Consider the following 26,966-nt stretch of genomic DNA (forward strand, 5'->3'; position numbering starts at 1 on the left):
GATACAATAACAGGAAACTAAGAGGCATCTAATGCTGGCTTCATGACATGTCGCGTGAAGCATGTAAAAAACGTAGGAATACAATTTTGCATTGACCGCGGGGCACAGAATGATGTCATCAACAGTGCTCCCCAACACGTGGGGCCTCCTGTCATAGAATCTAAAGCCAAATTTTATGTTCAGAAATGGTTAGAAAAAGGGAGGCGAAGTGCTCGTAAAAGAAACTGCATGGCTTGGACACAAATGGCTTATGATTCCACTTATATGTGTATTTGGGACATTCTGTGATTGAAATCGTATCCCAAATTGTAAATGTATTGTATTGTCAATAACTCATATTAAACCTCAAATAAACGTGTATCTATTGGTTGCATTAAATACCGTTATAAGCTGTAACGGGTCAGTGAAATGCCAAACATACTAAAAATTAGGGCATTTTGCTCTTTCTAGCCACACATCTGACTCCGCCGTCTGAACCAATCCTCGGATTATTCCCTTTCCCTGATACTCCGCCCACAGTTCCCCTACTTTATTTCCCCCACTTCGACCGCTGGTCACACACACACACACTCACACACACGCACATATTTGTAATAATTCTAAAAACAGGCTCTTTAATTTACTGTATACGGCTACCATAGTTGCCTATTTTTACCTCCATTCCTATTAACGTTGGAAATCCTTCCTGTGACGTATTTCCTCTTCATTTCAACAGTACAGAATGCAGGGATTTGTGGAATAGCTGTCATTTCGAAAAATTCTGTGGTCACATTATGTGACAAACATTGTGCTATGTAACCTCCTAGAAATACCACTGGGAAACGCTCGCCGAAAGATTGTTAAATCAATGATGCTATAGGTGGCTTGTTTTGATAGAAACACGTGCTAGAACGTACACAATGAATGGATTGACAAAGTTTATCTTCTTTTGGTTCAGGTGATCCCAGAGTTTACCCCTTTAGCCCGGCCCTGCTGGCCGACTGCCAGCAGACTTCGGTTCCGGCCCTTCTGCCTTCATCTTCATGCTTCCTCCCCCCAGGGGGGCTTCTCTACGACTCCCTCGCAGGTAAGCAAAATTATACTGTATTGTATATTCCACGAATATCAATCCCACTCCACACCACCAGACAAAACAAACATCTCAACACTCCACAGAACGTTGTTTTTCGATTAGTGAACAGCACTTTTTATTAGTAGTTTAAAGGCCATTCCATTGTTCTTTTTGTTGCATGTATTATTAACGTTTGCCTGTCAACCACGGATCGACATCACACATTGGTATTCTGCGAAACAATGAACTTTGCAGAAGCTTTGTGAAAAACATTTGTGGACATCGAGGAATCTAATGCCGCCGATTTGCGGGTTTTTAAGGGTTGTAAATACAGGAGTGGGTGGTGACCTTTCAAAGTAGTGGGGCGAGCAAAGTGCCCTACCTACAAAAAAACAAAAACACATTATCGCTCCCTAAAAAAACCCTGGCTCAAAAAGACTAAATAAAAACAACCGCTACCTCCAAAAAACAAACAAACAGTACATGTATTACACACTATATCAATTTAGTAAAACTAAATTGTACTTACCGCAGGCTTGGTGTCCTTCCGAAGACTGTAAAAAAAACCCTAACCAATCCAGATGCTGCGCTCATGCTGCATGAGAGCAGCACCAGGATTGGATGGAGCGTATTGGCCTAATGCTCCTTCAGGCCCTAGAGGCCTGTGCTTGGTCTCCACCCAGCTGTCTAAGGCAGCTGGGTGAAGAGCTTCAAAGTGCGCATGTCACTTTGGAACTTTGAACTGCATAGCCAGCACTACTCCAGTCCTCCTACTGCCAATCAGCAGCAGAGGACACGCCCTTCTAGCTCGGAGGCAGGCTGGCGGCTGCCGCATGCTTTGGTTAAAAAAAAAGGCAAATAGTTAATTTTATTGTCATTTTTTTTTTAACACTTGGCATGACTCGCAGCGGGCAGGGGGGCAACACTCTCTCCCTCATAAAGAAACAGCCGCTGTGTAAATAACAGATGTCACTGCTACCAATGTAATGCCACTCAATTTATCAGCTAAAGATGGAAAGACTGAGCTGGTCCAGCCGGGAACCAGGCTTGTGATCTGGAGATGGCAATTTTCTTGTCTGCAATAGGTGGTATTTATCTGGCATGAGAAATTTGTGTTCATTTCCACTGACAGTGTGCACCAATTTGATTGTGTTCACTTGTCACTTGTTGAGCCTTCTGTGTGTACCACAGAAAGTCTTCGGGCCACATTTATGACTGAAGCCTTGTGCGAGTTCCTAATTGCAAAGTTTTACGACTCACAGTTAGGTGTCGCACAATGCAATGTACTAATATGTTTCAACCCCATTTAGCGATTGCCAATGGGGTCGAAAATGACCTACCTCATCAATATTCCTGAGGTAGGTTGCAATTTGGGACCCATTAGGATTCGCTAAAAACACAGGGATAGTGGTCTGCTGGGGATAGCAGACCACCATGTTGGTTTTTGCTTTCAAATGAAACAACTTATTTTTTTTATTACAGACAGTTTTTCTTAAAGGAAGAACGGATGGGTTTCAAAAAGAAAAATGAAACGGTTCTGTTTTATTTTTTAAGAGTAGGTAGTGGTCCCTGGAACCTCTGCCTGCTCTTAAAAAAACATTTTCACTACCATTCACTAAGAGTAAGGGGTTCCTTGGGGACCCATTCCCGTTTACGACTGGCTTAGCACATACTTGAAGTAGGCTGTAAATTGCAATTGTTTTGCAACCAGCAAAGCATTCGTACATCTAATCGCTATTAGGAAGGGGCGCCCTTGGCACGCCCCTACCTAATACCGACTCTGAAACCCTATTTTGCGAGTCAATAGTAAATCAGTGGCACACGAAATAGGGTTCGTACATGCCAAAAGGCATTTTTGCGGTTGCAAACGGCCTGATTCTTCATTAACGACAACTAAAAACAGTTGTACATGTGGCCCTTAGTTCCGGAATCCACTGAAAATGTGCACAAGCTTGCATCTTACAATAGTGATCCCTATTGTGGTATCTGATTGCTTTATTGTGATTAGAAAAATGTACACATCATTCACTATTCTTAACTTTCAGGGCACACAGACAGAATAACTGCTATTGGAGAAACACAGACAGAGCTTATGGCCGTCACAGCCTCTAAAGATGGAACCTTAAAGATGTGGGACCTGCCTTCTGGCAAAGCTGTCTTCACACTCCATGGAGTTGGACGGAACATTGACTCCATTACTGTATGCCAGGAGAATAAGATGGTCGCCGTCACTGAAAACAACTCTTTTCAAGTTTGGGATCTGTCCTTGAGGAAGGTGATATATACAGCAAAAGGATTTTTGGATGCACCCATATTGACCTCAGCCATGGAAGGAAAGCTTCTTCTGGCATTTTTTGATGGGAGCCATTTAGTCAAGGTAAGAAAAACAAGTTTCTCCTGGTTGAATGAGGCTTAAACATCCAGAACTTTCAGACACAATAAGGAACCACACTGAGCATTAGGTCACAATAACTAATGTATTAAACTGATTGTCTGGTTAGAGTATCATCACAGTTTCCTGTTTGTGCTCATGCATGGAAACTAATGAAGTGAATATCAATTTTCCTCCTTTATACACTAATACACTAGTTAATTTCATTTGTTATTTATATATATATATATATATATATATATATATATATATATATATATATATATATATATATATATATATATTACCTACTGGCGATAGCCAGTAGGTATATATAGTTAGGATTTTTTCTCTATGGAACTTTTGAAAATTCTATGCCTAATAACTTTGGCGTTTGTGGACGGAATTGGCTGACATTTTCAGGAAAATGGCACATTTTGTTTCTGAGCAGCTCCTGGAAATTTGGGGGGGGTTCATCAAGGGGGGGCCGAGAAAAAAGGGGGTCCCAAAACACGTTTTTCCCATGTTAATTTCCATAGGGCGGTTGGCCTCACTTTTAGCCCGAACGGCTGAATGGATTTCCACGAAACTTGGCAAAATTGTAGGGACTGTTAGCCCGATGTGCCTTTGCTAGGTCTCAATATATGTGCTTCAGTGGATTTTGAGAAATTAACGTTTAAAACAAGATATATATCTGTAACAGCGCTCCGGGTAGTGCTCCGGTTCGCGAACTTTTCGCGTATCGGAACTTTGCGAAGCGAAGCTGATTGGCTCTCCGGTGTCTGTCAACATTCTAAACAGTCCGGAGCGGCCGCCATCTTGTCTCTCGGTAGGATCGAGAGACAAGAGGAGGCAAAAACAAAGGGGGAAATGAAGGAAAGGGGGCAAGGTAGACCCCTTCTGACCCCCTAGGATTGATGAGGGGGATATTATAGAGCCACGCTGGGCCCCCCAAAAAAAAAAAAAATCCGATTTTTTTCGCCGTAGAGACGCGTCTTGGTACGCGAACCGGGCAGCTAACCGGGCAGCTAACCGGGAAGCTAACCGGCAGTGTAACGGGAGTCTGAGGAGTAGCTGATTGGCTGTCAACATTGTAAACAGTCCGGAGCGGCCGCCATCTTGTCTCTCGGTAGGATCGAGAGACAAGAGGAGACCAAAACAAAGGGGGAAATGAAGGAAAGAGGGCAAGGTAGACCCCTTCTGACCCCATAGGATTGATGAGGGGGATATTATAAAGCCACGCGGGGCCAAAAAAAAAAAAAAAAAAAAATCCGATTTTTTCGCCGTAGAGACGCGTCTTGGTACGCGAACCGGGCAGCTAACCGGGCAGCTAACCGGGAAGCTAACCGGCAGTGTAACGGAAGTCTGAGGAGTAGCTGATTGGCTGTCAACATTGTAAACAGTCCGGAGCGGCCGCCATCTTGTCTCTCGGTAGGATCGAGAGACAAGAGGTGGAAAAAAAAAGGTGTAAATGAATGAAAGGGGTAAGGCAGACCCCTCCTGAACCCCTAGGATTGATGAGGGGGCTATTAAAGTTCCCTGCGGGGCAAAAGAAAAAAAAATTGCGATTTTTCGCGGTAAAGGTGCTTCCTGGTACGTTAACTGGGCAGCTAACCGGCAGCGTAACGGGAGTCCGACATATTGTGTTTTTTGAACGTTTGTGATATGTGCACGTGTGGATTTTGTCTAATTAAGGTTAAAAAAAATATATATATATCTTTAAGCGTGTTCTGGCGCGCTTACGTTTTGGGTTTGGTTTGCGCTGCAGAGACGATACGTCACGGTTATGCGATGCATCATGAGGCGTCTCACGGGCTACGTGATACGTCACTTAATAAAGAATATATTTTACAGCTATAGATATTAGCTTTTAAAAAACCAATGAAATTCACAGAAAAAACCATAGGTTATAGACCATATATAGTTAGGAATTTGCATTTACAAAACCTTGAAAATTCACTGAAAAAACCATAGGTTATAGACCATATATAGTTAGGGATTAGCATTTAAAAAACCTTATTTTATTTGCACAAAACCATTGAAATTCCATATATAGTTAGTTGCACTAACTATATATCGCGGACCCGCAATCCACTGCTAATGATGTCACATATTACATCATTCATGACATGGTCAGTGACATCACTGATGACATCTCAAATGACATCACTGATGACATCACTGATGACATCTCAAATGACATCACTGATGACATCACTGACATCTCATTTGACATTACTGATTACATCACTGATGATATCATTTATGTGATAATACATCTTCAGACTCTAATATAACCTTAGATACACTCAGTGTAAACAGACACTCACAGACTGTCACACATCCATGGAGTTACTCACACACCTAGTCAGTCATGCAAAGAATCAATCACATCTCCATTTCCTCAACTATACAGTTATACACACCTTACTTATTCAAACATATAGTAACACATATTTACTCTCTTATACAATCCTTGATACAAGTTCACAATGATTCATACAGCCACTCACACATTCACTGGCTCTTATGTCCAGTTATTTATATATGTCAACTCTCACATGGAGTGTGTTTTACATATGTACTTACTTTGACATGTAGCACTGAGATATCCATTCACTCACCAATATACTCATGCACACAGTCAACTGTCCATACAGCTGTTTCTACATGCACTTTTGAACCCATACACCTAGGGAATCAGGGGTTGGGGGGCCCAACATTTAAGGGAATCAACTGCTCACACATCTATGCACAGAGTTATACACCTCCCAGCCACCCACACACATAACCAACTGTAAGTAGATTTTCCCTCCACACAGGTTCCACCCTGGGTCTGACCAGTCTATTCAGTACGTAGGCGAGCTTCCATATACTTACTATTGAGATATATGTCTTTTCTCATAGAATATGTTGCTACGAGTAAAGCACCTACCCCCTGCTCGCTGAAGTCCAACTAGAGTATTACTCCAGTAAGCCCATTTTCTGACATGTCACGTTCTGTGACTAACTCCGTGTTATATGTGTGTGTGAGTCTAGTTTGTCTTTTGTGTACACCACTCATCCTTATTAGGATATCTCTGAGCCCACATGCAATGCAAGGCAACCATCTGGCGCAGTGCAACTCACGCCGGTAAAGATATGAGCACTACAGTCCAGTGAACTCAATTTGACGTCGTATCATGCTGATTCAGGCACGCACAAAGGACGCCGATTGCTAACCTGTGAAATGACCTTAGGTATACCATGCTGTAGCGTACACTCTCACGATATGAGCACGCTCCCACCCCATAAGTAGACACGCCCTCTACTCTTGAAGGCACTTTTTTCCAGTCACCACCGTGGAAAGCAAGCATAACTGCACATTTTAGGCACCTAATTTCTGCGCTTCGTTACAGGATAGTAATCACTTCCTTTGCTTATCTTCCTTCCTTAGGTTTTTGTTGGCACCCTACATTCTAGGAGTGTCTTCCCAGAGGAATATTTTTTCATCAAGGATCAAGGATTTAGGACAGGGTGCGTCTTTTAGGGGACCCACACCTCCCACTTCCTTGTTTTGGTCCTGAAGAATACCGGGGATCACCCCAATTGGTAGAAACATGTTGACCAACACATAGCAGAGATACGTAGGTCGTAACTCCCCTCCCAGTATCTCACCTTTTTTTTAACATTGTCCAGTTACTTTTTCATTAAAATCTATACGAAGTATTAACCAGGACAATTTTAACATTCACACTTTTTTTGTCTGCAACCCACACTTCACTACCTGCTCCACTGCAACTCAGGTGTTGAAGCACACCCAAGTGACGCTAGGCCACTTGGGTGGGCCCCGATGATGAAGCAAGTCACCACTAGGTGGTGAGTGAGGGGTTTACTAACAAAGGAACAGTGTTTCCTAGTCTGGAAAAACCTTCATCTCCCTCATCGGGTGATACTCCTTCAATTGTTCTTTGTAAAGATTGACCAGGGGATCAGGAGTATTCCCCGTCCAATACCCAAGGACGAAATTCCTTACTCTCTATATGTTCTAGATGTTTGCATTTCTGTCATCTAAAATGTATGCTAAATGTGTCATCATTTTGAGAAGTGTGTTTTAGTTGATAATAATTGATAGAAGGGAGTCTTTTAAGTGAACAATTAGTGGTTTCTTGTTAAGGTTTAACTAGTGGCTGCAGCAAGGAGAAACAGAACATATAGGAACCCCATTCATATGTATATATTTATCCATTTGTATAGTTACTACTACACCTAGGTTTAACTCTAAACTTGTTTGCTATTCACCACTTCAGAGTGTAGATTTATGCATAGGTGTAGACTTACATGTCTCCAAAGCTCAGCTCAGCATGGGGCCTCCTAAAACAGGATTTATAAATGTAAAGTTACTACTAGTAATTTTGCACATATGGGTGGAGATCTCCACCACTGTGAGGGAGATCTTGCAAAAGGAAGGATGGGGAAATGATTAAATTGTATTATTGTTTAACAGCATTATAAAAATATTTTAATATTTGATAAAAATATAAATAAATGAACAATATGTATTAAGCTAGAACTAATAAAATTAAATGTACCGTACATTTACTCATCAAATTAAATGTGTAATCAATTATAAATTAAATGCCCAAATCATTTATATTCCTTCCAATCGGGTGTTATTTTATTTCTCTGCCTCAAATGTGTTTTGCACTATCAGTAGTTGTTCATGTGTGGTGCTTGAGTTATTTCAAGACTGCTGCCATACATTTAGACCTGTTTAGACATCTTTATTACTGCAGTAAATTTAAGATTGTAGTTTGTGATTAGCATTGGTCTTACTCTTTTGTGGGTGTGTATTTCTATCAGCATGTACTTGCCTAAACCCCTTCTTAAATTTCCCCAAACCTTTCCCATTTAGCAGTAATTCCCATTTACCAGCCACTCCCCTGGTACCTCCCACATCACCACATTTACAACAAAAATCTATACCTGTATGTGTGCAAGATCTCTACACAGAAACGATAGGAGAGGCAGAGGTGGTGTTCTCTGCCCGTATGTATGTGAATAGCATTTTGTATCATGTGAGTTGCAGTACTACTTTACGTATTATAAACTGCAGTTTGAATCATGCCCATCATTTTCATTCAGCATAGATCTTTTCTGTAAAAACCTCTAATACACGTCTATATTGCAGGTTTTTGATTTGACCAAGGCATGCAAGCTCCAGTGTGAGGTGGACATTCCTGCAGATGACACCCCTGTCCACAAAGATCGCTCCATACTAGTGTCAAAGAACTCAGTGAAGGATTATGTTCTCTTTGCCTATAGGTCAGTACCTCTTTGAGCTACATCTTTTTTTTTGTTCTAAGACTTTTGGTCCCTATTGGTCTTGCTCAGAGGTCTTCAGACACTTAAATGTTGGGCCCCCCAACCCCTGCGGTAAAAAAAATGGGGTTGCTAGAATCACAAACATATTTCTCACATTTATAACATAAAATCGACAGCTCTAAACATATTTAAAAATTGAGAGATTGCAGTTAGGTTTAGCAAGCACTTTAAAAATGCAATCAAATACATTGTTGCCAACAGGCTATGGTCAGCTCCCTAGACTGTAAAAGTATCTATAATGCGATCCTTTATCAGAAACAAGGGGAGGGACTTGGAGGGTAATTTGCCCTTCCTCTTTTACACCTATTCCCATCCAAGACAGGAGGACATGAAGATGCAACTGGTGGCCCATCACATAATGGCTTACTGGCACTCTGTTTTTTATCACTTAAAGTACAGCACTGTTTTCAGCATTGTGCCCCTGCTTGCCAGTGCCTAGCAACACCCTGAGGTGAATTCATGTCCTCCGAGTGCCTGCCTCCAATTTGAAAACACCTGGTCTTGTGTATGTCTCTTACGCATTTTGTTCAGTTTTTATTCATGTTCCTGTGTTCTCATTCTCGCCACTCGTGCTCCTTACTCCCCTAGTAGCTAATCTCTGCTTGAGCATAATTGCCACATAAATCCCTCCACAGAGCTTGTCTTGACTACTAGCCCATGCAAGTATGGGGAGGCGAGGAATGGGTATTGTACCTCTTAGTATTCATTTCCATGTGGTGATCTGTTGTGGAAGCTGAAGATATAGGGCCTGATTACGATGCCAGTAGTGGGACTGTCGACATCCCATGGTGGCATGGTGACATCCCGTGGTGGCATGGTGAGCAAAAGAATGTGGATTTAACCCAGATCTCTTGACTGCGGGTACATGTTTGACTTGCTCTGCATTCCATCTATCATCTGTGTGTCTTTTGCTTTCTCATCCTTAAGTGCCCCGGGTATGCCCAGATGCGGGTCCTGTACTCACTGTGCCACTTGTTTCAAGCTAGCCTGGCTGATGAGGGGTGATGCCCCGAAACCGGTCTCAGGATTCTTGTTTCCGGTCCAGGGAGGACCTGGCTTGGCTGCTTGGGCTGGACTGTTCCCACGAGGCACAGGGTCAAGACTGTTTTGCAATGGCTGGGTCTAAACTGGGGTGGCATGTTGAGCAAAAGAACAATGGATTTGACCCAAATCGCTTGACTGGGGGTGAATGTTTGATTTGCTCTGCATTCCATCCTTCATCAGTGAGTCTTTTGCTTTCCCGCCCTAAGTGTGCCAGGAATGCCTAGACGAGGATCCCGGGCTCACTGTGCCACTTATTTCAAGCTAGCCTGGCTGATGAGGGGTGATGGCCCGAAACCAGTCCCCGGATGCTTGTTTCCGGTCCAGGGAGGACCTGGCTTGGCTGTTTGCGCTAGACTGTTCCCATGAGGCACAGGGTCAAGACTGATTTGCATATGGCTGAGTCGAAACTGGGGTGGCATGGTGAGCAAAAGAATGATTGATTTCCAGTTCTCTTGACTGGGGGTGAATGTTTAATTTGTCTGCATTCTGTCCATCATTGGTGTCTCTTTTGCTTTCTTGTCCTAAGTGCGCTGTGTATGCCCAGACGTGGATCCCGAGATCACTGTGCCACTTGTTTCAAGCTTGCCTGGCTGATGAGGGGTGAGGCCTCGGAATCAGGCCCATGATGCTTGCTTCCGATCCAGGGAAGACCTGGCTTGGCAGTTCGGGCTGAACTGTTCCCATGAGGCTAAGGGTCAAGACTGATTTGCATATGGCTGAGTCTAAACCGAGGTGGCATGGTGAACAAAAGAACAATGGACTGAGATCTCTTGATGGGGGTGAATGTTTGATTTGCTCTGCATTCCGTCCATCATTTGTGTGTCTTTTTACATCCCGTTGGTGGCAGTCCAACCACCAATGGCCCGTCTGTCCAACCGCCACATTAGGACACTGGTGGTCGGACCGAAAGTTGCCTGACACAACACTGCCGACACCGCCAGCATATTGGATCCCGACATTATGACATCTCTTTCTGACATACTTTACATGGCAGTGACCCTGCCATGTAAAGATTGTCGGAAATGTAAAGAGGGGGCTCCAAACAGGGCCCCCAGGTGATTTTGCCCAGAGGGGGTAGGGCATGGGGCACATGTGCCCCCCTCTTCATGCACTGTTGTGCCAAGCACAACATGGTGCATGGTAACAGTGAATGCTCGACATTGCAGGTGCTGCACCATGGCAGCATCACCTCTAGGCTCACATAGTGAGCCTGAGCATGCAGTCGCTGACGGACGGCATCAGTCATATCATAATACGGTGGTTCGGAATGCCAGGTGGTCTAACTGCCAGGTTCATAATCACCCCCATAGTGTCTGTGCCTATAGTGCCAATTGTGGTAATATCTATTAGATGATCTGACAGTGAGACGGAACATATCAAGTCTGGTTACTTCTGAAGGCAACCAATTTAATTCAACTTTTGGATAGTAAAGATTCTGAGCCCTTTTATTTCAGGGTGACTATAGTACAAATCATAGATGAAAGACAATTAGTGCATATGTAAAGACATAAAGGTTGATATACTAGTCACAGGATGAGATATTGCCCTCCACTGACACCTATAGGCAGATCATTTATGACCTTGCTGAAGACATTGAAATCAGGTTCTTGTTTGAACACTTGTCTAGTAAGGGGCCCTTCGGTGATTGGAGTAATTTCTCTGATTCTTTGACTTTTTCTTAAATAATATCCATAGTTCAAAATGTAATCTGAAAAAGTATCTACTGGGTTTGTTGGAAAATCAGTAATTGTATTGCTAGTTTATTCGTGTAATTTCCTTCATGCTGTACGTCTTATAATGTAAAGGGTTTGCGATGTTATGTTATTTTGTATTTATTTTATTCATTTTACTTCATTTTAAATCTACCTATATTGTTTCTATTGTTAACATGTCCCTTGGGTCTTTGGAGCTGGATATTCTCTGGTATTGTTTGCATTTAAACAAATAGTAATACATAAAAAAAGACAAATAGATCTCACAGGTACTGACTTTTTTACATTTGTATGTGACTCCTTAACTAATCAAATCATTAACAGGCCTGGAGTTTATAAATTCCATATGTCAACACAGCTTTTGGACTCTCTTGAATCTAATGAGCTGTTGAATGGATTCCAGTCTGGCTGCCAGCTGACAAAAAACGTGCTGAGTCGGTGCCGGCGGCACTGCTGGATGGTCTCTCAGGGATTCAAGATGACAGCGGTCCTTATCTTTGACACAGTTTATTGTAGAATTTTCTTGTGCGCTGTCTTCAGACTGTTGGCTTGAGAAGAAGAGACTTGGTGTGATCTAGATTAAGTCTTGAGCAAGTCATGTCCCTGCCACTTTTGATGTCAGATCTAACTCAAGTTGTGCCCCACTGCCCCTCGCTCCCGCAGCCGGTTTACATTACCGTACTTCCAACACAAACAGATTATCCTCTGTTTGGGGTGGAGTTCTGGGATGACTGTATTTAACTTTCAGCAGTGTATGGTTGTGGTCCGGATCTTGTTTTTTAGTCATTGGCTTAAACTTAACTAAGATAAAGCCAGATGATAGTGTTAGCGGCATGACAGATCTCTCGGAATTTGGCACCCACCATGAATCACTTGACCTGATGAGAAACCTAGGGTTCTTGTTTACCTCTTCTTTGTCGTTAACTCCCAGATCTACCATCCCTTCTACTTGTTTCTGTCATTTGAAGCTATTGAAAATAATTCTGTCTCACTGCCTATGGTAGTCTAGCTATAATGGAAGCTTTAGTTGGATCCCATTTCAAATATTTTGAAAACGAATACATTAAGTGGAACACAACTTGAAATAACATTGTGCTCTATCCATTGAATTCATGCTCTATCAGCTTATTTATTGGAAGAAATAAGAGGTTGGCCTGGTTTGTGAAGCAGCCCAGATTATTTCATTGTCATTTTTAGAAAAAACACAGTGAATATTGTTTATGCTTTATCATTTTGATTCACTCTGTGGCACATGTAGCTTAGTATTAGGATAGGATACTGCTTGCGTGCCTTTTACCAGTGCGCCTATAGAATCCAGAAGGGGACGAATCGTTTGCGGTGTCTATAAATTGTATCTCTCCCACTGTCATCATACCTTTGGTTCATGAACTCCTGACGGATTGGGGTGCTTTCCACACTCTGGGATCTACATTCCTTTGGCTCAGTCACAGCAGGGTTAAGAGGAACTGAGGAGTCTGCCCACTTTACAGGGAGTTTGCCCAGTACTGGTGTGACCTTAATCCACATAGGTGTTCCAGGAAAGGCCCTAGGCTCGTGGAAGTTCAAGAACTACTATGCTTCACCTGAAGCTGAGACTGGATATAAAAACTGACCAGTTGTTCTGAATTGTCCTTTGAGCTAGGTAGTCCAATGGGTCCGGTAGTCTTATGCAATCATCAAATTCTTCCTGAAAGGAGAGGATACCTTCAGATTCTCATGGTCTGCCTAGCTCACTGTAATTTGCTGTAAAGAAGAAGTAGGTTTTTATAGTATACCCATTGGAAAAGCAAGCCTGCCTTTCCATAGCTAGGACAGGCTGGTCCTGCTGTCAGTCATCCCTGGCTGGCGAAAACAGTGTATATGATGACAATCTGCCAATATTTCTCTTTTTTTTACTGTTGATGCACCTGGATTGGACACAGGAAGATAGCTGTTGCTTCTGCTGTAAATGCAAGGCATGGCCAGGTCCCACTTATTGCTCCATCCCAGACTACTGGGGTAGTGCATTACTCCCTGCACTTACATTTCTTCATTTCTGGGAACCCAGAGCCCACTGATTTGTGATGACATTGTGCACCATTCACACTCACTGACACTGCACATCTCAGCAGAGGTCTTCTGCTATGACCTTCTGGGCAACTAAGACTTTCGTTTTTCACTGCCAGGTGCCCATGCTTCAGCATATTGTTATGAGCCTTGAAAAAGCTTAACAGCTTTTTGGGAGCGAAACACATGTTGGCTGACAAAACTGGAAAACTGAAAAAATATAAAGAAAATGTAATAACCGTACAGTTAACTTTTGATCTTTTATTTTTCTGTTTGGAGATCAGATACATTCTCGTCAGTATTTGCCCCAATGTATCTATCTGCTCTCAGGGATTCCAGGGCCCCTGTGAACCAAAACCCCTAAGAACTATTATGCATCCTCATTCCTTCATTGGGCTTGTGTCGTCTTCCACCTGCAAAGTCTTTGCTAGCACTCCCAAACCCACTGGATCACGCCTGCTGCTTCTTCTTTGTTGGGCTGAAGACCAGGTGGTTTCTTGTAGCAGTGGAAGAAACAATGACCACCCTGATAATGGTTAAGATGATGAAATGCACATGATTTCATTAGTGGACCTGGTGACATTTGTGCCCAACTTCAAAGTGAGAATTCAAAAAACGAAAATCAGTGCCCTTATCTACACAAGCTCCATTGTCCATCTGTGAACCAGTGCATAAGATCACTACTAAAATCCAAGAGCTATTACTGTAAAATAATGCTTGCTTATTAAGGGATGATTCACATCCCTCAGAAGACATGCTTTGACAGTGAAATCCACCACAGTTCGAAGCAGAAAGGATGATTTCCGATTGCCCTCCATGTCCCATTAGGTGAAGAAGAATATGTCTCACTCGCCATGGTCATGAATTACTTTCATGACCAAAAGCTCAAACTACACATGGTCCCACAGCACTGGCAAATATTCTTTCTTGCAATGCAACGGGTATAGTAGGAGCATTATAAGATTGAGACTGATCAAGAAAATGCATGGACCCGCCCCCTGGGTTTCACCAATTGTCATCCTGTGGAAAGCCAATGCCACGAAATTCACAGGCCCATGCTTACACAATCAGGTAATCGTGAGACAGAGCTGCATCACTTCAGTACTTGACTCATTTCTAGCCTCGTCACCAGGTGGTATTAGTGGCTTTGGGTGGTTCTCAATGTGAGATGTCACTAAATTGAAGTGCACCAAGCAACCCACTACATCACCACTTTCTCGACCCATGTTGGGCTAATAAGGTATATGCAACTGGTTGCATGTTTTCCTTTCCGCTGTAGTTTCGCGCAATAAAATCGCTCAGACCGACTACGACTTTCTGCGTGGTTGCCTCAATTCCTACGTCTAGAGCCCAGCAAGGCCATGACTCCATGGTAATTGTTATGCATGTTATACTGCTAAATTAGATGGATGTAATTAAACTTACTACTTAGAATTCTAATCCACCTCCCCTCCCTTTCTTAACTTTTCAGATAGGACTGCCCCATTTCACCTCCCTCCCGTATATGTCCTGATGAAGACCCCGCCAAAGGACTTAACATAGCCTACAGATAGGGGTCGAAACGTCGATGGCTTTCTTTTTGGACTTCCGGCACATGCCCTCAACCACTGTTAATCTTACCATGTGACCGTTGAATGTCATTAGTTAATAGTTTATTAATGGATGCCTTGATTTTTGGCTTGTGTATCTGAACTGTTACAAAATTATTTTGAATACTTGTATTTATCACATGATTGCTTGACTGTGTCTATTCTTTTTGACTTTACACTCCTTCGAGCACTACCCCTTCCCCTCCTTCTTTTCCTTTCCCTGTTTGGGGCTATTTATTGAATATGAAGTAATCCAATTGTGGTCAAAACCTGGTGTTGCGAAATAAAATACAACACCTGTGAATTCTCTTGTATCCTTGTTTGTTAGTTTCCAATAGTGTTAGTGTGTGTAGGATACAACACGCTTTCCTTGCGGGGACCCCGTTCTTACATGTACAACATACCGCCCAGGTCCCCGCGACTGCATGGGTTCAACCCCCTTTTTGTAACGTCTTCTGAGCTAGAGGGCAGAGTGGCAGCCTTTAACACTGTCATCTGTTGGAACACAACATCGGCTGCCCCACCCCTCCTCAAACTCTCCAGGAAGTGTAAACTCTGATTCCGGCTCTAATGCCAGTGTGGTGCTTTTCCGTGATGTGAGGCAACAGACTGCAGATGTTTGATTTGCCCTTTCCACAAAGCGGTGTTTCCCTTGTGGCTCAATGATGGCCAATCAGCAGTATGGTTTGGCCCAATCTTTGCCTCTTTCTCCCTCTGACCTGTATTCCTGGATGTTTATTTCTTCCCTTTCCCTCCTGTTACCCTTCCCTGCCCCTACCTCTTTTCCGCTTTACCATCCCCCCTTCCTATATCTCTGCCCCTGCGCTGTTGAACCATAATGCTCACATCGGGCCAGTATGGTGAGTGGGAGGCCCCTTGGTGTTTAGTAGGTCCTCAAATTGACCTTAATTCTAATGCTATATGACTGGTGTACATCATTACAATTGTCCACATTTTGGATTCCCGTGATCACCAATGTGGTGCTTCAAGGCCTACTGCGCCCTCCCTACAAGAGAGAGGGTATTAACCTTTTCCAAGCTTCGATCTCTCCTCAAGCGATTGCATAATAGTTTATTTGATTCTTAGGTTGTGTTTGTTCATTCTAGTTTGGTCGAACATCTGTTCCTTGTTGGAGCTAGTATTGAGAAAATGTTCCTTTATACACCAGCTATGCCTTTATGTCTCCCGTGTCCTTTCGTATGCTCCAGCTGTTAATGTTATAGAGACATGTCGACGACCTGGCAACATTACAAGATACGGACCTTGAACATCTGGTAATTGGGTTCCCTACCAAAACGGCATTGGGTCCTGGCACAATTACACCACAGGAAGGCAAATATAGTTTACTTTCAGCAGGCTCACCTCTCCGCTTCCAAAGCAGCTAAGCTGTACATGAAATGGAGGGGACAACTGTGTGCAACAACATATTCAGGGTTCGCCAGCAGAGCAGCTGTTCGGCTAAGGGCTGGTGTTCAGTTTGAGGCACAGGAAACTAGAATAGGATAGGGGAGGATATAGCCTAACGGCTAACACGGTGGATCTCGAAGCTGGAGAACCGAGTTTGAGTCTCGGCAGGGACGCTCAACATCCTGTGATTCTGGACAAATCACGTAATCTCCCCATACAGATAGCCTTACAATAGTGAAAAACAAAATACACTGTATTTTGCTATCAGGACATGTCACACACTCCAGTACATGTCTTACCTTTCACATACAATCTGTTTGTTGTAGGTTCCGCACTCCTGGTAAGTATTTTTAACCTAGGTTGATTTAAAATTGTGATACTGTTGTTGGTGCAATGAATGGTAATCTTGCTGGGCTTCCAAGATTAGGGTATTTCAAAATAAGAATATGTATCCTGTGACACAAGATGCATTCCATTCATGCACTCCTTTCCAAACTTTCATAAATTTTCATACAATTTTGTTGAATATTCATTAATTCATTTATTCATAGCGAAGTTTTTAGCAACATGTCATTATTTTCATGAATGTTCAAAACATATGGTATTCGTATTTTAGAATGCTAGTGTTGCCCAATGCATTTCAAGCTTATCGCCCTTCCTCAGGGGACTTCCATTACATCTTAGTACATGTAATGTGACGGTCGCGGGAATTAGCGGGGTAATCGTATCGGTGTGCTTCCCTCGCTATGCTTGGCGTGCGGCCACATGTACTAAGATGTAAGTGAGACTCACTCCCTGTATATGTAGCTTTTTAGCAATGTTTAAGACATTTCTGCCATGAAAATCAATGATTAATTTGAGCCTGTGGTTTCTGCTGTATTGCCGCAGCACTTAGGACCAGATGTGAAAAGCGTGTTTGTGTTTGTAAACGGGGCAATTCGCAGAGTCTGCCTGTTTGGGAACACAAAAAGGCTTTTTGTAATCTACAAATCCCTATTTGCTATTAGGTAACCAAATCGCAAACTGGGTTCGCGATTCGGTATTAGGAAGGGGTGTGCTTAGGGTATCCCTTCCTAATACCAAATCACAGTGGTATATGTGAACATTTGCATTTTACCGATTTGACCCATTTGCAAATAGGAAGGGGTTCCCAAGGGACAATTTCCCCTTTGTGAATGTTTGTTAAAACATTTTTTAAAAGCATGGTCCCACGTACCACTTCTAATTAAAAGAAAACTTTTCATTTTTATTTTTGAAACACATTCCATTTTCCTTGAATTAAAACGGCTGCATTTTAAAAAAGAGATTGCTTTATTGAAAAAGTTTGTAAAAAACACCATCTTGGTGATCTTCTTTGTGTATGTAGTACGGAATGCAAATCAGGGAATACCCTCTGTCTTCTAATGGATATTTATGTAGTGAGTAAGGTACTCATGCTTATGCTAGTTGCCTATGACATTGTTTGCCAATTAACAAAAAGTTGTAATCTGCTCACTTGAGTATGCAAAGCTTATGACTGGAGTAAGTTACGGCATTTTGCCAATAACTGGACGATTCCATTCTTGACACTGATATCTTATAAGTAAATGCCATTGCTCTAACCAGGCTCCTCTAAATGTTAAAGAGTACGTGCGTACTTGTGGTAGTGAAATTATATTTACAAACGGCAGATGCAGTCTTCTCTCACCCTTTCAATTCTGAAATGCTGAGTTTACTAGTTTATCATTCAATGTCATTTTTCTCTGGGGCATGAATTTGGAAAGCGGTTTTAAGGGCAGTTCTTCTTTGAATGCACGGCTAGTTCTCCTTTGTTTACAGTAATAAGGGTGTTCATCCTGTCAGAAGAAATTCTGTCTCTATTCAGGTTGGCGGGGGCATGATAAACTGGGTGCAGTTGTTTCTGGACATAGCATTATAAAGTAACTACCCAGTGTATCTTACCATTGACTTCTCAAGGAATATGTTTCTCTTCGGCAGAAGTGGCAGGGAGGCCATGGTCTTCAACGCAAGGAAAGGAACTGTTGCTGCCAAATTAACTACACAAGACCCAGTAGCATCGGTCCAAGGAGTAGCCGTAACTAAAGAGTATTTCATTGTGATCTGCAGGTAAAACTATTCAAATGAACTAATACTCGGTTTTTTGCTTACCGTGAATTGCCCTTTTGCCAAAGCTGTCTGTCCTTTTCTTTCTTATTATGTTGTGTCCTGTAACTTTGACCCATATAGTGTGGCAAGTAATGAGTACTCCAAGCCGTTGGAATGGCTTGCTGTGTTTACTTACCGTTATCAAAGATGGTGGCTTTGCACATCTAGTTTACAGCATTTTAGTTGAGTTTCCTTAGCAGAGCTGTGTTTCCATAAATCATCCTTTTTATGTTTCCAGTTATGTGGTGGGTGATTTAGTGTGTATATGTGCGTGTTTGTACGCGTTTGTTTGTGTGTATCTGTCTAGGCACAATGAGCTAGGTGTCTTGTAATGCAAGATACCTCTCTTCTCCACTCTTTCCTTGCCCTTTTCTGTTTGGTCCTTTGAGTTGATGCTCGGTGGGCACTTTTTACTGGACCGAGAATTTTGACTAAAATCCTTATTAAGAGTTTGAATGTCTAGTAGACTACTGTATCGGCGGTGGTAGTCTGAGAATGGGGTAATTGGCGATCCCACTGCCATATTACGAGTTGGGTGGATCGGCTTGACTAAGACCGCTGAGACCACCAGCAGACCACCGACCACCAGGTTCACATTCATGGAAAGGCAGCCGCCATAGGGCAGTACAAGGGAACTGCACCGCCATCTGTATTACGAGTTGCCTGATCCATTAGCGGACCGCACAATCCAACCACCTGCTTCAGGATGACGATGACAAAGGATTTGGGGTGCGTACTCACCCCTTTCTTCTGCCTGGCCGATACCGACATGGATCCCTTTCTCAAGGTCCCCCCTTCACAGCAGGAGCTTCATCACGAGGATTATGACCCTGTTTACAGCGTTCTTCAGTTGACTCCTTTTTTAACCATATACCTATTGCCAGGACTGCCCATATATGGGCTGAACCCCAGTAACGAGTATATGGTATTTTTCCACATATATCATGCATATGTGTGCATCCGGCATGTATGCAGTCGAAATGCATACACAGGCATCAATATACTTGTGAAACCGTTGCAAGACTCCCACCTCGATACTGTCGGCCCCGTGGTCAACTCATATAAAGGTGGTCTTTTGACCGCAAGCTCCATGGGCTGCTGGCAGGAGCGGACACTGTCCTATGGTGGTCGGACTACCAAACTCATAATAAGGCCCTTAGTATGAAGCAGATCCCAGAGGATAATTCCTGTCTCTTTTCTGTTCATCACCAGGTCCCAAAGAAAAGGTGAATTCTTCATGTGTCCCTATGTGAACATAAACAACACACTTAGCAATGTTTCTTATGTGTGCAGTACATTTAAAATTATTTCCATGTAAGTTCTGCTGGCTGGAACAAGACATTTCCATTGATGTTCTTTCTAAGGTAGAAAAGTGTGTGAGCACTTACTTTGGAAGAAACTGTGGATGCAACACTGTTCACCAGTGAACTTTAGTTCGTAATCTATTTAGCCAGCCCAAATACATATGTGTTGGACTTGTTGTCTGCAACTACCCCAAGCTATATTTATCAGGTACAAATCAATGAGGAAGCACAGTAAGGAGCCACACACATAGCTGATACAATATAACTTTAATGAAAACAATATCAAAACAATCACGTACATTGGCAATGCTGGCTAAACAGTAGCAAAATAGTCACAGATACACACATTCCCTCTCTCTCTTTTTGTCTCTCTCTCTCTTTGCAGTGCTGGCTTCACAACAGTCTCAAATCAATTGCAATACAGTAAACAAAAGCATATTAATAACTCTGCGAATCACGATAAAGTAGGAAAAAGACCCTAAGTCCCTGGATGAGTCTGCTTTGGCAGCTGACACTGGGTAGCCCGCTTCAAACACCATCTGGAAATGGATCAAAAGGAACACTGGCTGTGGGTAATGGCAAATCTGCATGACTAGGCCTATGAACTTGCTCAAGTGATTCACACCCCTCCTTTTTATAAACTAAAAGCAGGCTTACACAACATCATGTTCTTTCTCTGTCCCAGTTGCATCTTACACCTCTCTCTGATTGGTACCAATCAGTCATCCTTCCAGGGCCTTTAAACTAATCTCATGTTTTTTGGGTCCACATAACTACAACGGGATGTCTCCCACAATCCACATCTCTTGGCATGGTACAGTAAACACAAAACCTCGGCAGAGCAACTCATTTTGTCTACTTGAAATAGCAAAATAAGCATCAAAAGATGATTTGCTCTCTCAGCATGGTAAATGGGTTTTTCGCATTCATATTCACTCATCAATGCTGCCTAAGCTAACAAACTGACATTAGGGTTCTGTGAAAAAGTTTGGAATCAGCAGGTTACCCATCAGTAGCTTGCTTGAAGTAACTTTGTTTGTTTGAATATTAAAGGTACTGTGGAGTCATAAAATGATGTTTCCTGAGGATTTAGGTCTCTTTGCTGAAATTCAGACCAGAGCCAGGTAAATAGTGGAAATTCAGACAAAATAGCTATAAGACATTGGCCAGATTTATCAAGGTTTGGCGTCACTCTTGTGCCACGCAGGGATGACGCAAAACCAGAGTGAGATTTATCAAGCAGTGCAAGGTCCTCTTGCATGGTCCTGCATAGCTTGATAAATCTAGCGTTACTCTGCCCCAGGAAGGTGTTCCATGGGTGGAGCGTTGGTGTTCCCACAGATCCAGCCATGGATTTTGGCACAGTCCCAGATTCACCATTAGTGGTGGACCTGGGAATGTGTCAAAATGTTATGCCTCTCCAGGTGAGGCGTAACGAGGAGAAATATCTTTATTTCTCCTCCTTTTTTCCTTTTTCTATGTGTGTTGCATTCTGCAGCGCACGTAGAAAGAGGAAAATGCCGCTCAGGATTGTTTTTGTACAGGAAAGTGTCCCTTCTTGCACAAAAACAATCCTGCCTACAACTTTCACCATGGTGCAAGGGTGCCTGCATTGGCGCTAGGCAGTCAAAAGTGCGGCTGCACATGTTACATATGTCGACTTCCTGCTCTTTCACGCAGCGCAGCACAACAAGGTGGCTCGCTGCGTTGCGCTGTGTGAAAAAATGAAAAATATGGGCCCAGATCTGTCTATTCAAACTTCAAAATAGGCCAGTGAAAGCATCCATACAGATTATTGTTGCTGCATTGTGAGCAGATGATCTTCCATGAACACACCACGCAACCCTTCCCCTAATGACAATTTTTTCAGCTGGAGAAGTCTCTCACCCATGGATTCCCTCTGGAAGGTGTACTGAACTGTTGCTTTTGGACACTCCAAATGTAGTAATTTCAGGAGGGACTGGCCCGCTGTATGGCTGGTTACTGTTCATTTTCAGCAAGCCTCATTAGGATTTCTCTCACTTCGTCTGTTGATATTTTCCTTAGATTACATGTGAGCATACCCGAGTCCACAGACAGGAAGCCTTAACTAAGTCCTTGCCGAGGCTACTTATTGAGCCAACATGACCCCAAAGATCACTTTTACATATAATTACAGATATTTTGCATTCTTAGAAAGTGGCATTTTGCCAGTTGGTCGTACTCAGACATTTCTCTAATTTGTCTGCATCCTATACCGCAATGCTTTATTATATTGCCTAACACCATTTTTTCTGAGGCATCTAGTGCAAATTGTATCTTGTTAGGAAATGTGATTATCGTTTTGTAATGTATCTAAAACATTTGATAATTTTGAATATTTACTTCTATTTCACAACTGCATTTCTCTCTAGTTTGAATTGTGTGGTTTTAATTGCGATTCTCATATTTACATGACTAGAGAATCTGGATTTCATTAAAGACTCGGAGGCTGACATTATGCATACAACTTTTAATGCAGATCCCAGCAGCCGCATCACAATACAAAGTTCCAAATAGAACAAAGGCAACAGCTAAAAGCCATGAGCCAACAATACACAGCCTCTTTTAAATGAGGACATCAAAAAAAGATAAAGTACAAAGTTCAAATGCTTGAGGTGGAGAAGAATTAAACTTCATAACTTGAAAACTTGACTGGAGAAGGCCGAAAAGGAAGAAGTCCAGGCAGGAAGAAGTCCAGGCAGGACGTAGTCTTGGAAAAGGCGCAGTCCAGATCAGGAATTATCTGAAAAAGATAAAGGAATTAATCTAAATAATCTCAACAGACACTAATCAAAACATATCATGAGAAAAGATCAAATTCAAAGGTCATAAATCAAAGTAAACATTACAATAAATTGTACAAGGTAACAATATGTATTGGAATGCCTCCGGAGGAGGGAGGGAGGGATAATGTCAGCCTCCGAGTCTTTAATGAAATCCAGATTCTCTAGTCATGTAAATATGAGAATCGCAATTTCATTACAAGACCGGAGGCTACATTATGCATGTTGGAAGCTTCCTAAAACAGCATCAGACATGTGTTGGATGGGTTTACAATAGTGACGAGCGAAGGTACCTGCATTAGACCAATCAGCAGCCTTCAAAATATCATCCAACTTCCCTCCAGACCAAAGTGATTTGCTAGCCATAGCACCTCTAAGAGAATGAGTCTGAAATATACTCAAGTCAACTCCGGCTAGGTTCATAGCGATTTTAATCCATCTAGCAATAGAAGAGGAACTAATACCTTTATGAGGATTAATACATGAAATAAGCAATTGATTAACACCAACTGGACTGAGTCCAGACATTCTAAGGTCATATTCCTTCATACACTCAACGACACAGAGTTTAGGATGCAGATCGAATCGTGGGTAAAATATGGAGTCAGACATGGTTTTATTACGACTATGAATATCAAACTTGACGCCAAAAACATTGTAAGAACGATAGGAAATATCAAGAGAACGAATATCTGAGGATCTTCTGCAAGAAACTAGGCATAAAAGAGTAGCCAGTTTAATAGAAAGATTCTTCCTGTTGAGGAAAGAATTAGAAGGCCAATTACTAAAGAGACGAAGAATCAAATTAACATCCCAAAGTATGTCATACTTGGGTCTAGGGGGTCTTTTATGATGAATACTCTTCATAACGCTACAAATAATGACATTTTTTCCAATGGTTTTACCGTTAACGAGGGTATGTCCTGCAGAAATTGCTGACCTAAAGCAATTAATGGATCTATAACTAAGTCCCTTTTCGAATTGTTCAACTAGAAAATTAGTCACGTCAACGATAGGAGCCTCCAAGGGATCCAGGTCCCTTTCCAAGCACCAACGAACCCAAAGTTTCCAGATTCTATTGTATCTGTAATGTGTGCCTGGTGCCCAAGACTCCTTGAGGAGAATTGAAGCCGCGTCCGAAAGTCCTGAGATTTCGTTAGATCTCCTGACACCTTCCAGGCAAGAAGGGATAAAGTCTGATTGAGAATAAGAGGATGTATCCGACCATCTGAATCTGTGAGAAGATCTCCCAGAGATGGAATCAAAAAAGGAATGCTGCAAGTTAGTTCTAGAGCAGTTGGAAACCACGCTTGGGAGGGCCAGAAGGGAGTTATCAAAGTGAGGAGACACTGTTCCTGTCTCACCTTCTGAAGCACTCTCTGAATCATCGCAAAGGGGGGAAAGGCATATCCCCGGACATCCCTCCAAGACTGGAGAAAGGAGTTGAATGCCCGAGCACCCGGGTCGGGCATCCAGCTGAAATATTCTGAAAGTTGGGAGGTGAGTCTGCTTGCAAAAAGATCCACCTCCAGAGGGCCCCAAATCTGATTCAAGGTCCTGAAGACAGAAGGGTTCAGCTTCCAATCGCTGAAATCTACAAGGAACCTGGAGTTCCAATCTGCGGACGAGTTGGCAGCGCCCGGAAGGTATTCTGCCTTTAGAGCAATCTTGTGCTCCAGGCAAAACATCCAAAGTTTCTTTGCTAGATCCGAGAGGTCTGCAGACCTCGTGCCTCCTAGGCGATTGATATAAGCCACCGCCAACATGTTGTCCATTTTTAAAAGGACAGACCTTACTTGAAGCGAATTTTTGAATCTCATAAGTGCATAAAGTCCGGCCGTCAACTCCAGATAGTTTATGTGGTGGAGAGACTCCTCTTAAGACCAAAGTCCTCCAGTGTTTATATTCGAGAGGCAAGCACCCCAGCCGTGCAGGCTGGCGTCCGACTCCGGTACAAATTCCGGGGAAGAGCCAAAAATGGCCTTCCCGTTCTAAGCCTCCAGATTGTTTAGCCACCAAATCAATTCTGAACCTGAGTCTGAGTCCAGAGAAATCTGATCTCCGTACCAAAGGCCTGACCTCAGAGCTCTCGCTTTGACCCTCTGAAGAGCCCGATAATTGAGTGGCCCTGGAAAAATTGCTGGAATTGAAGATGAGAGGAGACCTAGCAACCTGGCTAAGTCCCTGAGGGAGAGAGACTGTCTGCTTAGAGCATGTTTTATTTGCTTCTTTATTTTTGAGATTTTTTTCGAAGGAAGAAGGAGGAGACAACGGGTGGTGTCGACCGTGAAGCCTAGAAACTCTAAGGATTTTGAGGGAATCAGGTGAGACTTCTCCCTGTTTATGATGAAACCTAGACTTTCTATGAGTTTCATCGTAAAATCCAGGTCTCGAATTAAGTGTGATTTTTCTTGTGCCATAATTAGAATATCGTCTAGGTAGATAATTAGACGAACACTCCTTGATCTTAGGTGGGAGACAATGGCTCTCATCACTTTTGTGAAGCACCATGGTGCGGAAGAGAGGCCAAATGGTAGAGCTTGAAACTGGTACAAGCGACCCTTCCATAGAAATTGGAGGAAACGTTGATGAACCTTGGCCGTGGGGATAGTAAAATAGGCGTCCTTGAGGTCCAGTTTGGCCAACCAGTCCCCTTCTAGGAGTAGATCTCTCAGGAGGTGAATACCCTCCATTTTGAAGTGTCTGTAAGAAATGAATCTGTTTACTTGACGAAGGTTTATAACCGGCCTCCAACCCTTGTCTTTCTTTTCGACTAAAAAAAGGTTACTCACAAAACCTATGAGTTCCATAGGAACCACCAAAATCGCACCTTTTTGAATCATTGAAGAGATTTCCTCTTCTATTATGGCTTGTTGTTCCGGGCACATGGGAATACTTTTTGGAAGAGAAAGCTGAATAGGTTCTTGATCGAAATCTATTGTAAAACCCTTTACAGTGTTTAGAACTCAAGTATCTTGAGTAATGGATTCCCAATTTTTTAGGAAATACCTCAGTCTCCTGCCCACCTTTGAGGGGAAAGAAAGGGAAGGTAAAGGGGAAACACTCACCTGAGGGGTTAGTCTGGGTATTTGATCCACTTGCTCTGAATCCTCTGCCACGCTGTCCTCTGCCCCTTTGAGGGTAGAACTGCGGAGATGTATATTGGTATTGTTGGTATTGTTGGTATTGCTGGTAGCCTCTGCCACCTCCACGTGATCTAAAATTGGGCCTCTGTGACAAACGGCCGGAAGGTGGGCCTCGTCTTCCGGCCCTTCCAAAAAGATTATTTCCAGTATTGAAAACTTTGCGCATGTTTTGTTGCGCTCTGTCAAAGGCAGTATATGTGGAAACATACTTGCCAAGGGATTTAATTAAATCTGCGCCGAAGAGAAGCCCTTTTTGGTTATTAGTAGGCTCCTTATCAGCAAGATCGGCGAGTTTAGGGTTAATACGAGTAAGGACCACTCTACGCCTTTCAGCATTAATGCTTGTATTGGCATTCCCCAAAAGAATAATAGCCCTTTGGCTCCATCCTCTTATTAGCTCAGTATCGAGGTGAGTCCCCTCCAAGTGGGACTCCTCTGCAGAGGCGAGGATTCTCGTGAGAGGGCCAAGGACGTCGAGAAGACAATCCTGACAGGTTTTAAAGGATTTCTCCATACCCTTCCTGGGGTCACGTCCCAATTTAAAAAGAAATTTGATCAAATCAGGATCAAGGTTGGGGGTGTAACAAGTCTTATCACAAACCGAGGGTCTAGTTCATTCTGCTCTCAAGATGTTGCGAGTTTCTCTCTCCAAGGGATATCTAATCCATTTTTTAACAAATTTGGAAACATGCTCTTGAGGGTACCACTCTGAGCGCAGTGGGTGTTTCAAATTTTGAGGTGAGAGCATCTCCTCACCCAAAGGGTTGCAAATCACGTCCTTAGTGGATGAATTTGTATTTTCTAGACCCTCCCCAAAGTCATGGTCTTGGTCATTGAGATCAAGTACATATTCATCTGAGGTACGATCATCATCGTAGTGAGCATTTCTAAAATGTGTGTCGCTTCGGACACCATTATTCTTTGTGCCGCCAAGGGCACCCAAACCACTTGAGGTGCGAAGACCTCCCTCGCGCTAATAGACG

At 42.8% G+C, this 26,966-nt stretch overlaps 1 protein-coding gene across 1 annotated transcript in view; it reads left to right on the forward strand.

Moving 5' to 3' along the window:
• The window catches only part of LOC147668654 (uncharacterized), a 574,419-nt gene that overhangs the window by 363,132 nt on the left and 184,321 nt on the right, over positions 1-26,966 (forward strand). Inside the window, exons 18-21 of the mRNA XM_086948545.1 lie at positions 938-1,066; positions 3,097-3,428; positions 8,593-8,726; positions 18,562-18,690. Coding sequence (XP_086804671.1) covers positions 938-1,066; positions 3,097-3,428; positions 8,593-8,726; positions 18,562-18,690 — 724 coding nt within the window. The remainder of the gene's footprint in view (positions 1-937; positions 1,067-3,096; positions 3,429-8,592; positions 8,727-18,561; positions 18,691-26,966) is intronic.

This window comes from Lissotriton vulgaris, unplaced genomic scaffold (genome assembly GCF_964263255.1).
Source record: "Lissotriton vulgaris unplaced genomic scaffold, aLisVul1.2 SCAFFOLD_518, whole genome shotgun sequence".
Taxonomy (NCBI): domain Eukaryota; kingdom Metazoa; phylum Chordata; class Amphibia; order Caudata; family Salamandridae; genus Lissotriton; species Lissotriton vulgaris.